Source organism: Poecilia reticulata, linkage group LG21, assembly GCF_000633615.1.
Source record: "Poecilia reticulata strain Guanapo linkage group LG21, Guppy_female_1.0+MT, whole genome shotgun sequence".
NCBI lineage: Eukaryota > Metazoa > Chordata > Actinopteri > Cyprinodontiformes > Poeciliidae > Poecilia > Poecilia reticulata.
The window spans coordinates 10,354,353-10,365,836 of NC_024351.1; the positions used below are offsets into that span (position 1 = coordinate 10,354,353).

Here is an 11,484-nt window from a genome sequence, read left to right on the forward strand (position 1 = left end):
CTTTGCTGATCATAAGCCTTTAGTGCTACATGCAAGTGTATTGTAAATGCACAAAAGTATTACTGATCCGATCAACAATTTTTAATTTTTTTAAAAAATTTTTGGTTTTGTTTCTTTTGTTCCAGGGATGGAGAGCACCCTGCAGGAGGAGCGCAACTTGAAGCTGCAGGTGGAAGAACAACTGCTGCAACTGAAGAAGGAGCACTCCATGCTAGACTGCGATCACAAGCAAGCAGAGCAAAAGCTGGAGGAGTTGCAGGCACAAAAGGAGAAACTTTCCGAAGAGGTAACTTTTCTGAGACGCATGAGCTGTTCAAAAAGTCTGCCTGTGACAAGAGGAGATAAATGAGAGATAAATCCTAAAAATTATTTTAAAAATGTTTTAATTGAAACTATTTTAGCCTATGATGAATTCAAATTATATTAAGGAATTTATTGTGAATATATTTGATGTATTTATTTATTAATTTTGCATCGATTTTTAAAATGTATTCAGGGCACATTTTCCATCACGTGACGTTTTGGTTGCTGTAGCAGCTGGGATTAAATAAACGTGTATAAAATAACTCTCACAGAATCCCATCAGTAAATGGATGAAGTTTCGCCCATTTACTGACAACTAATGTTTTCAAATCAGTTGGATAAGAGCAGAATACAATTCAACTTTTTCTTCTGCAGCTGAAGTTTCTCCCCACATGGCTCTCTAACTAACGGCCCTGTGCTGTTTGCTCCAGGTGACGGACCTCACCCTCCGCCTAGAGCAGGAGACCCGCAAGCGAAGCCTGAGCCAGTCCGATCTGAAAGCGCAGAAACAGCAGGTGTCTGCGCTCGCCTCCTCCGAGAAACAGCTCAAACAGGAACTCAACCAACTGCTGGACATGAAGCAGAGCCTGGAGAAGCAGAACCAGGAGCTACACAGGTCAGGCTCAAAAGCATTTCAGAAGGAGCCCAATTTGCGACCGCGCTCAGTGCTGCAGCTTTGATGTCTGTCATGTTTTTTTGGCTGCTTCGGCTCTCGTGTTCAGCTTTGCCTCCGCCTGTGATTGACAGATTTTTGGTACCGTTTCAGGGGAAAGCAAGAGGCTGATGGCCAGCTGAAGGAACTGAAGGACCAGCTGGAGGCAGAGCAGTATTTCACAGTAACTCTCCTTTTCTAGTGCATCTGTCAAACAGTAGCGACAGCCGAATATTTTACAGTCAGCAACAGCATGAATGTTCAGCATAGTGGGAAAAAAATATCATAAATCTGCATCATTAAGCGCTAATGTGCGATGTAAAAACTGCAACTTTTGTGCTGTGTTTTTTTTTCCCCCATAGACCCTTTACAAGACACAGATTCGTGAGCTGAAGGATGAATGCGACGAGAAGAATAAGATGTATAAAAAGGCGCAGCAGCAGCTGGCAGAATACGAGGAGGAGAGGTAACTGTACCCGTCAAGATTCAACTGCTTTCAACATTCACATAATAATCCAGCTGTTCCAACAAAAAAAATTATATATAATGTATATTGTGATTCAGTAAGAAACATTGAGATGTCTGGAGAAAGGATGTAAAAAAAGCAAATGGCAAACACAACAACTTCAATCTTCTGTGAAAGTATCAGTCTTCATCAAACTGAGAAACAAACCTCTGAACGAACCAAAGCAATATGTGTGAATTGGAGGTAGAATTATATAATCCAGCTTCCATTTGCATGATTGATTATTTTTCTTGCGTCTTTCTCTTTCTGCCAAAATCTTGATGACGAAAGGCTTCAGTCTGGTGCACTGGTCTCAGCTAGCCCCCTTTTTGACAGACAATTTTATTTAGAGAATCTACAGTATCCATTTTGTTGTTTATTTATTTTGGATATTTAAAATGTCTTCCAGTACCAGTGTTGAATATTAATTAGAAATGAAAAGAGTATTGACCCTTAAAAGGGTGTCTTTGTGTTATTATGCCATTACTATTATTGCTTGAAAATAATCTTGATTCAATAATATTAACTTTCTGGGGTAATTTATCGTCCCGCAATATTTTTATTGTGACAGGCCTACCACGTTTGTGAATTTTACTCCAATTTAGCATTTTTGCCAAATTTTTTTTTAAAGTAGTTTCATTTTCCCTGAACTTCACAGTTATTAGATCCTTTGTGTTGGTTTATCTCTTAAAATTTCAATAAAACACATTGAAATGCACGGTAGCAATGTGGCAAAATGTGAAAGAGTTCAGCTGTTATGGATGTTTGTCTCAAAACTAGAAAGCTTTTATCTAACATTTGACAATGGAGCAGACTTCCCAGATTAGTGTCTTTGCTTCCCAGTGAATTCGTCTCGCAGCCAAAAAAAACAGAACATGATTGTTTTTTTTAACGCCATCATGGATGTTTGGAGATGTCCCAAATGTGAAAAGTTTACTGTTAAAGAAGCTGGTTAGGATTCTTTCGAAGGTCTGTCAATGACAAAAATGTCATCGATTAATTATGTTCCGACTCACCACAGGCAGAGGATTTCTAACTGGCATAATGATGCCAGGGATTTAGTTGTGTTCAAAGATTTATCCAGCTTAATAAGGATTCCACGTGGTTCTGCCCCCCGATCAGGGATTCTCTGGCAGCACAGCTGGAGAGCAGTCTGACCAAAGCGGATTCTGAACAACTGGCTCGCTCCATCGCCGAGGAGCAGTACTCGCTTCTGGAGAAGGAGAAGATCATGAAGGAGCTGGAGATCAGGGACATGATGGCGAGACACAAACAGGAGCTGAGCGAGAAGGAGGCCACCATCGGCTCGGTGAGAGATGGTCACATGGCCTGGACTTTGGCAGTAATCAAGTAGAATAATGTTTTATTTGGTCTCGGCACTCGCAGACTTGACCGCATCATACAGAAAATATTTACACCAAATAAAACTTTTTCTTAAAATAAATGCTAAGGTTAATTAGTTTAAACAGTTTAATAAAAAATTACACAGAAGAAATAACTTTTTTTGAATGCCTTAAATATACACTGCTCAAAAAAATAAAGGGAACACTTTAACATGTAAGTGAACACTGAAGTGTTCCCTTTATTTTGAGCAGTATAGTTTATATTTACCAAACTCTTCTAAGAACATTTTTTTGGTTTATGTTATTTATGCACAAATTCAGCTTTTAGGAGTTTTACCTGGCTGAATTTGTAAAAGAAGCTAATTAATTTAAATAGTTTCACAAACGCACCCCATTAACGAAAACACTAACTACGACAGATTATTGGAGAATATATAGATTTTTTTATTCTTATACCATTAATGTCAACCTTATTGATCGGCATAGTTTTTTTTTTAATGATTTGTTTTGAAAAAGGTTTGGATATTTATCTCAAGATTTTTTATTTCATTGAGTTAATATAAAGTCTGTTTACATTTTCAACGTAACACTCTGGTATCTGCAACTCTCAGATGAAAGAGACTTGAATCCTCTGACTAATGTTTGCATTCATGACTCACATTTCTTATTTACATGTAAAATATTCAGCTTAGTTTCAACTACAAAGTGCTGACAGTCACACCAATAACATAAAAAGCGATGGCATGAAAGGAAAAGAGGCTAAATAGCTACACTTACACATTGTGTACGAAATGCCTGTCTTTAGCCTGGCGCTTCAATCTAAAATCTGTACAATATAATCACCATCCAGCACCACTATGTGTCTGTCGCCTTCAATTTTTCTGCTTCCTGTAGGCTTCTGTTTTTGAATAACTTCTACAGATTAGTTGTCAGCGGCCAGAATCGGCTCACATCTCCCCCGTCTTCTTTCTCAGCTGGAGGAGTCCAACCGAACTTTGACGGAGGACGTGGCCAATCTGGCCAGTGAAAAAGAAGAGCTGAACAACCAGCTCAAAGACTTGCAGCAAGGTGAGACTCCCGTTGTGCTGATGAGCACCGGGCAGAAAAAAACGTCCACAAACGGACAATTTGAGCCGACGGGTGTAAAAGCTGTCTTGGTCTACTTCAAACACCCCGACGTCTATTTCAAAGCTACAAATGACAAAACACTTTTTCTACTTTCTGCACTGATTACAGTTTTACCTGTCTAACCAAATTTATGACAAGATGGAGGTTATATAGTAAAATGAAACAAAAACTCAAAACACCTCAAAAATCCTTCAGACAATAAAACAAATAACCTTTCCTTTACTTGTTACAAGAAAGATTTCGGTTGCTGAAAAGGTTATGGGCACCACATTACACATTTTTTCTACAAAATCTATTAAAAGTAAGTTTTATCAATCTTAATATTTGAGATAAACGATTTATATTTAAGCTTTCGACAGTTAATTATTCACTAACTTATTGAAAATATACAGCAACCTTATGTAGCCTTTCTGTTATTATGGATTTTTTTTATGGAGACCAGTTTGCCCAGATTAAAAAAATCATCCTATTTTGTCACCATCTGGTTTTCTTTTATGTGATTTAATATGTTTATAACTACTAAAATTACATGTATGTTTGCCTTTATAGAGCTGCAAAAAGTCAGAGAGATGAAGAAGGAGCTGGAAAGCCTAAAAGTGTCTTTTGAAAAACAAGTGCAGACTGAAAGGACTCTGAAAATTCAGGTGTGTGTGGACCTACACAGGTCTGAAAACCATATGCATATTTTCTCCACTTTTCAAGTTAAAAACGGACAACCTCCACGTTATGCCATCTCTTGTTAAGAATAACTCGACGCTACGGGCTTGTATTGAACTCTGGACATCTGCAAAGAAGCATAAAAATTCCCTTTCTCACAGCAGCATCGATTCCTGTAACCCTCCCCGCTTATTCCCCGGGTTTATATTTACCATAAGAAAGAGCTTTGTTTTACTGCAGCTTGTTTGTTTTTTGTTTGTTTTTTTGCTCCCAGGCGGTGAACAAGCTGGCCGAGGTGATGCACCACAAGAAGGAGAAGGAGAAGGGGCGAGGGGGCGTCCGAGCTGTCGACTCCGAGGTGCACAAGAAGGAGAAGGAGAACAGGAAGCTGCAGCTGGAGCTGAAAGCAGAGAGGCAAAACCTTAACAGCCTCATCTTCAAATACCAGAAGGATCTGGATGACATGCAGGCGGTCAGTGCACCCACGATGCCCAAAATACATCCAGAATATATACTTGTTACCAGAAAACATCTGCTGCTTTGACACGTCAAACAGAGATGCATTTTCTTTTTACTGGTCAGATTGTTCTGCAGAGCAAGATGCAGACTGACGTTGCTTTATTTGCAAGGAAGGTAGAATGCAACTGATTTATAATAAAATATAAAACTTGAGTGATTTTTTTTTTTATTATTTTTTTCAAAACCAGAAATGGATTCCCGTCTGAATTTATAGCAGATTTTTCAAAATCTAGTCATATAAGCTTAAATATATGCACAAACTCCTGCATCTTACTAATGGACAATCATCTTAAGTTTAAGTGTGAGTATACGAGTATGTCTGATCCTGTGTCCATATGACATTTGAATCTGTGAGAATTAAAAAAAACCTTTTGCACCCAATTGATAAATTATGGAGGTTACATTTTTTAATTTATTAGTTCATCCAAAAAAATGGCCAAAGAATAACTAACCTAAATTATGTTATGTGAAAAAGTTTTTTCAGACAAAGTTAAATTCTGAGCCAACGATAAAGAGTAAATAAAAAAAACTTTAATCCCACTATTTATTTGTTCTGGATCAACTGAGCGTAGGAAAAAAAACAAAAATTCTAAATTACGAGAAATATGTAAGTCAACTTCACATGTACCCAAACTCAGTTTTGAGTGTTTGTGTGGACAGACGATAATCGAAGAGACCCACATGCGCCAGGAGCTGCAGATGGCTCTGGACAGTAAAGACAGCGACATCGAGCGGCTTCGGTGTCAGATCACGTCTCTTAGCGTTCACTCTCTGGACTCCACCAGCATCAGTAGCATCAACGATTTGGAAATGGCGGACGGATTCCCAGGTAGGCTCCTCAAATTGAAATCTTCGCTACATATTTCACGGTTTTAAACGGCGTTGTTTAGTCCTTAGACAAACTTCTGCATGGATTCCTCCTCTTTTTATTAGTTGCTTCCACTTCTTTCTCAATGCTTCTTTTTTTCCCCCCCCTCACCACATCCTTGCTTTCGTGCTCCTGTACAGTGAGCATTACTCACTCTCACACCTCCGAGTCAATGTCCTTCACCTACCAGCGCACGCACAAATCTGTCCGCGTCGACACTCGGCCCAACCTTCACTCAGCCCGGGCTCTGTTTGACTCCGAGTCCGAGGATGAGGAAGAAGACGAAGAGCCTAAGGAGCATTGCCAGCACCCTCTGGCTCTGACGTATCCGCAGTCCCGTGAGCCAGAAGCTGGAGGTGACCCTGCATGGCGTGGAAGACTGAACCCCGCTACCATATTTTTTTTTGCTAAAATTGTTTTTAGCGATTTTTACCCTCGGGCTTGTCACTACTTTAGTGCAGCTAATCCGCTCCCTCGTTTGACTTTTAATGTTTGCAGAACACATTAAAACTCACAGCATGGCACTGCTGAGCTGTCCTGAAATTGAGACGGACTTGAATTCATGTTGAGATTTTTTCCAAGATCAGGATTAATTCTTCTTTCTCTACCAAAATCCTGTCCTTGCTTTGTGTACATTATCTTGTAAATATTGCTGTCCTTAATAATCAAGCTGTTGCACTCCGTGACAGCATGGAAGCAGGATTTCCCGTCTCCTGGTCCTTTGTTTTAGCAATGAATCATTTCGTCCCAGAGTAATGAGTGCCTTGCTTGAAGAAAATGCCACAAACGCTTAAAAATGTCGAGGTGTTCTTTTAAGTGACTCAGACGACTGAAGGCTGTCCTTTTAATGCCAGCATCTTCCTGTTTTTTTTTTTATTATTTCTGCTCTTTAGATTCCAGGCTGGAGGGCTGGATCTTCCTTCCTTCCAAGAACACAAAGCGATTTGGCTGGGACAAAAAAGTAATCGGTCCAACAGTGTTTCTTGCATTTAAGGGTTGTGTTTTCTTACTTTTCAGCAGTCTTTGATCCTTGTTTTCTTTCGCAGTATGTTGTTGTAAGCAGTAAGAAAATCCTGTTTTACAACAGTCAGACGGACCAAGAGCAAGCTAACCCGTTCATGACCCTGGACATCGAGTGAGTAACTGAAAGCTGAACATCTATCTCACTCTTAATAAACAAGGATTACTTACGGGATCTAATAGGGACGGTGGTAAAACGCTGGAAAAAAATCATGAAAAAATTACCACACGCCATGAACACATTTCTAGATATGGATACATGGATACTTGATATCAATATTATCAATACTGGGACTCTCCCCAGGTCCTGTCTGGCAACTGTCAATAAAAGGCCAATGGTGCCAAAAACATTGTTTTTTTTTTCTTTCGTTTTTTTTTACTACCAATACCAAGACATTCAAGGGTAATAAACAATAAATACTTATACCCAAAAATCTTCAGAAATGTGTAATACAAATGCACAAAATTTTAATATAATAATATCTTGCAAAATTGATAGCCTGACACATCAAGCAGACTTTATTAGAATATCTTCACGCAGCATTTTTAACAGGTTTTTGCTCTGTCTAGTCCTCAGACACAGAGTTTGGCACATTGCTGCCTGTTGGAGTCACAGTGAACACAGTGGTTAGCACCTCATGGGTCTGTTAAGGGATTCAGTGAGTCCTAAACATTCTGTCATAACCCTGCACTAAAAAAAAATAATGCATCTGGCATTTTACTCAGGCCTTGCTGTCCACTCGGGTTCACTTTGAAAGCAAACTAAAATGTTCTCCAAAATGTCATCACAGGACTTTATAGTTGGCTCTGGTTTCTTGTGCAACTTCCAGGAATTGGTATCTGTAGAATCAGAGACTGAAAATAAATCACTTTTATGAAAGTGCTCATTACCAAGTTGATACTACTTTATCTTTATTGTCTGACATTCAACCAGACTAAACTGTTTCATCCATTTCTGCTTAATAAGTGACAGAATATTAAGACGGAGAATTTTTCTTTAACTGTTCGATTTCAGGAAGCTGTTCCACGTTCGACCCATCACTCAAACTGACTGTTACCGAGCAGATGTCAAAGAAATCCCTAGAATATTCCAGGTAATCTCTGATTTCTTAACTTTCTATCCAGGTTTATCTTGTGCATAATACTATAATCAAGTGAATCCTTTTTTATTTTTTTTTGCACCACATTTCATGGCCTCCCTGTTTTCCTTCAGATCTTGTATGCCAATGAGGGCGAGATCAAACGCGACCAGGAGGCCGGGGAGGAGCCCGCACCTTGCGAACGATCCAATTACATCATGCACAAAGGTCATGAGTTCATCAACACCATGTACCACTTGCCCTGCAGCTGTGAGGTTTGCGTGCGGCCCCTGTGGAATGTCTTCAAGCCTCCGGCGGCCCTCGAGTGCCGCCGCTGCCATACAAAGTACCACAAAGACCACCTGGACAAGAAAGAAGAAGTTATTGCTCCATGCAAAGGTGTCATTCCTCTCCTTTAACGAGCTCTTTAGAAAATATTTGCTTAATCATCCCCATTGAACTTGTTACAAACAATTAATTTAAAGAATTCGCTTCAAATCTTAGACCGAAAAGACTTGGTTAGAAAACATAAAGCTCCAGTCTTGATCTCAATTTGAATCTTTTCGTATCGTCAATCTTCCCTAGTGAACTACGATATGTCCACTGCCAAAGAGCTGCTACTGCTGACCGGCTCCCAGACAGAACAGCAGCGTTGGGTCAGTCACCTCCTCAAGCGCATCCCGAGGAAAAACCCAACACTAAGTCCTCCGCCGGTAGCACGGAGCAGCCCCAGTGAATCCCTGCCATGGACCTCTCCTCATGTGTCACCGGAGTCTTCCCCCAAGGACTCTCCTCGCCTGTCCCACCGACGCGCCATCAAAATCCCGTCCACCAGACAGCCGCAGACGTCGGACAAGTCCAGGTGAGGGGCACAAACATTACAGCCATCAACTTCGATCTGATTAACTGGAATTATGTGATTGACCACCCTAGAGTAGCACATAGTTTTAGAATAAGAAGAACTTAAGTAAATTATAAATTCATGGCAGGTATTTCTGGATATACAACATGGAAAAATTGTGAAATTAAATAAAAATTTGGGGAGGAAGAGAAGGAATGAAGGACGAAGGGAGGGAGGTAGGACACAATGAAAGAAGGAAGGACACAATTGAGGGTGGAAATAATACAAAGGAAAGAATAAAGAAAATTCTGCACTCAAGAGCAGGATATTAAAAAAGGTTAGAACGATGTAAGGAGAGAAATGATTGGAAGAATGCAAGGAATGAAATGAGCAGACGAAAGAACGGAGGAAGGGAGGAAGGAAACAACGATTGAGTAAATATCAAGGGCAACATTGAATAAGATTTGATACAAGAAAGAAAAGGACAAAGAATATAGAAAACAGACATGTAGGACTTGAGGTTAAAAGGGCAGAAGAAGGAAAATGCAAGAAAGAAGGGAGGGAAGTATACAAATAAGATCACAGAACTGGACCAGAGGAATAAATATAGGACATAAAGACGGGAACAAGGGCGAAAGAGGACACAACATTTAAACGAGATGGGGAATAAAGTATGAAAATGTTTTCCATACTTTATTCCCCCATTCTAGTTCTACTGAAATAAAATTCCACACATTTCCAGACGGAGTAAGAAACAATGAATATCTTCATTTGCAAACGCATTATATGTCCAAACATTCCTTCTGTGTAGTTAAAATGTGGCCGTTTTTTTTTTTTCTTTTTCTTTTATTGTGCCATAAAAAAGCTGCTGCCGGGACAGAGTGTTTCTGCTTTCAACAGGCTTCCTGAGTCATTTTCACATGCAAAATGCTGAACGCGGCACTAAAACGCACTTATTCCTGACCTATTGGCGTAGTCACTAATCACATTTTTTTGGGGGGTGCTGTATTGGAGCTTGATCATCTCAGCCACGCCCTAACCGGCTTTCATCTTGCAGCACTGGCCCTATGCTGCGTATCATCCTGCACTGACCCCTGAACTCCTCACCTCTGACCCCCACATTTCTAAAATCTCTCACACTTGGAGACTGTAAGTAGGAGAAGCCTGGTGAGCCCCAAACGCCTGCTTTGTTGCTGTGCTGCCGTGCCAATTAACACGTGCCTCATACCAAGCAGCATGTACATGCACAGTAACCCAAAAGCTCGTCCTTGCTCCACACTGCCCCCTGGTGACTGTGGCAGGTATTGCCACCAACCAAACATGTCATTCCCTGAACCCTCATTGTTTCAGGCTGCTTGAGTTTGACCTGAAAGACTGGAGTTGGTCGATGGATGATGATGATGATATTTTCTTCTGAAATCGGAGAGTCAGAGGGTAACTCCACCTCTGCATGAGAACCGTGTGAAAATCTAGTCCAGGAGGCATATTTATCATCTGAAGCATGTTTTTGTGTAATCCCTAAATTAAACAGCTGAGTGCAAAACAAGCATTACAGTGTGTAACTTTAAGCTTAGAGAATTTATGCAAACCCCGTAGGCGGCGTTTTCTGCATGTTTCAAGTCGTCACCAAAGGGACAACATCCTCACAACTGCAAACATGTAGACAGTCTATCCCTGGATTTGTCTGTTTTCTTGTGTGTGTTTTACAGCCCTGATGGGTTTAGATGCAGGGTAGCTTTCTTGTTTTTGTATGTGTGGATTTCGTGTGGGCGTTGCCTTTGATTTCTTGCCACTCTGCTGGTTGCATCTCAAGTTTTTCTCACATTATTCTGTTTTTTTTTTTTTTGCATCTCTTTTTTCCAGTTAACCCCGGCTGTGTTTCCATCCATGTGGATTGTCTGGACCCAGTTGCCTGCACGTGAAAAGTACAGAACAAAAAAGAAGCCTGAAAATAATAGCAAAACACATGACAGAGATTCAGATTAACTGGCTGTTGTCATGAGAACTGGGATGCTTTTTGTCATTTTTGATGAGAGGAAACTCAACCACATCTTCATAATGAGACTGCCTTTTTTATATATATTCACCGATGGACTCATTCAGAATCGTTTGTGAAATGTTCTGCTTCTTTATGAACACTAAAAGCACAGCTGATATTACATGATTGTTACATTTTTATGGGTTTTGTAGCGGCACATTATACAGGGTGTCCTGTAAATGTACGAGCAGAGTTTTGGAGAGGGAGGACCTATACCCTTTTTGAGCCTTAATGTCCTGGACTTGTTTTTATCACACTAAATATAGCCATCACAGCATTACGGAATAATGTGAAATGTATTTCTTCTTTTAGCTCAATATTCAGGACATTAAAAAAGATAACATGCAAAACTTGCAAGGATGCATTTTGTGTATTTGTCTTACTTCAAAGCCTGCTGACTTATATTTGAGGATCTGATGGGGAGTCCATGATGTAAAGAGCCAGTTAATTGTACAAGCAGAAAAATGTAGCATTTATGCAACACATTTCATTCAAAGAACAATACAATGTGCTAAAAACGTTTCTGCTGTT

General features: G+C 40.0%; 1 protein-coding gene across 4 annotated transcripts in view; it reads left to right on the plus strand.

Moving 5' to 3' along the window:
• LOC103457451 (rho-associated protein kinase 2-like) overlaps positions 1-11,313 on the plus strand; it is a 35,001-nt gene extending 23,688 nt beyond the window's left edge. Inside the window, exons 18-34 of one of the 4 annotated variants that reach the window (XM_017302344.1) lie at positions 126-286; positions 735-919; positions 1,070-1,139; positions 1,318-1,421; positions 2,583-2,769; positions 3,778-3,871; positions 4,481-4,575; positions 4,863-5,060; positions 5,768-5,936; positions 6,116-6,331; positions 6,869-6,936; positions 7,022-7,110; positions 8,011-8,089; positions 8,209-8,473; positions 8,660-8,936; positions 9,973-10,064; positions 10,779-11,313. In XM_017302344.1, coding sequence (XP_017157833.1) covers positions 126-286; positions 735-919; positions 1,070-1,139; positions 1,318-1,421; positions 2,583-2,769; positions 3,778-3,871; positions 4,481-4,575; positions 4,863-5,060; positions 5,768-5,936; positions 6,116-6,331; positions 6,869-6,936; positions 7,022-7,110; positions 8,011-8,089; positions 8,209-8,473; positions 8,660-8,936; positions 9,973-10,006 — 2,291 coding nt within the window. In that variant the 3' untranslated portion in view covers positions 10,007-10,064; positions 10,779-11,313. Of the gene's footprint in view, positions 1-125; positions 287-734; positions 920-1,069; positions 1,140-1,317; positions 1,422-2,582; positions 2,770-3,777; positions 3,872-4,480; positions 4,576-4,862; positions 5,061-5,767; positions 5,937-6,115; positions 6,332-6,868; positions 6,937-7,021; positions 7,111-8,010; positions 8,090-8,208; positions 8,474-8,659; positions 8,937-9,972; positions 10,065-10,265; positions 10,350-10,778 lie in introns of all 4 variants that reach the window. The other 3 variants (XM_017302343.1, XM_008397585.2, XM_017302345.1) reach the window with 3 other exon arrangements.
• The last annotated feature ends 171 nt before the right edge of the window (positions 11,314-11,484 follow it).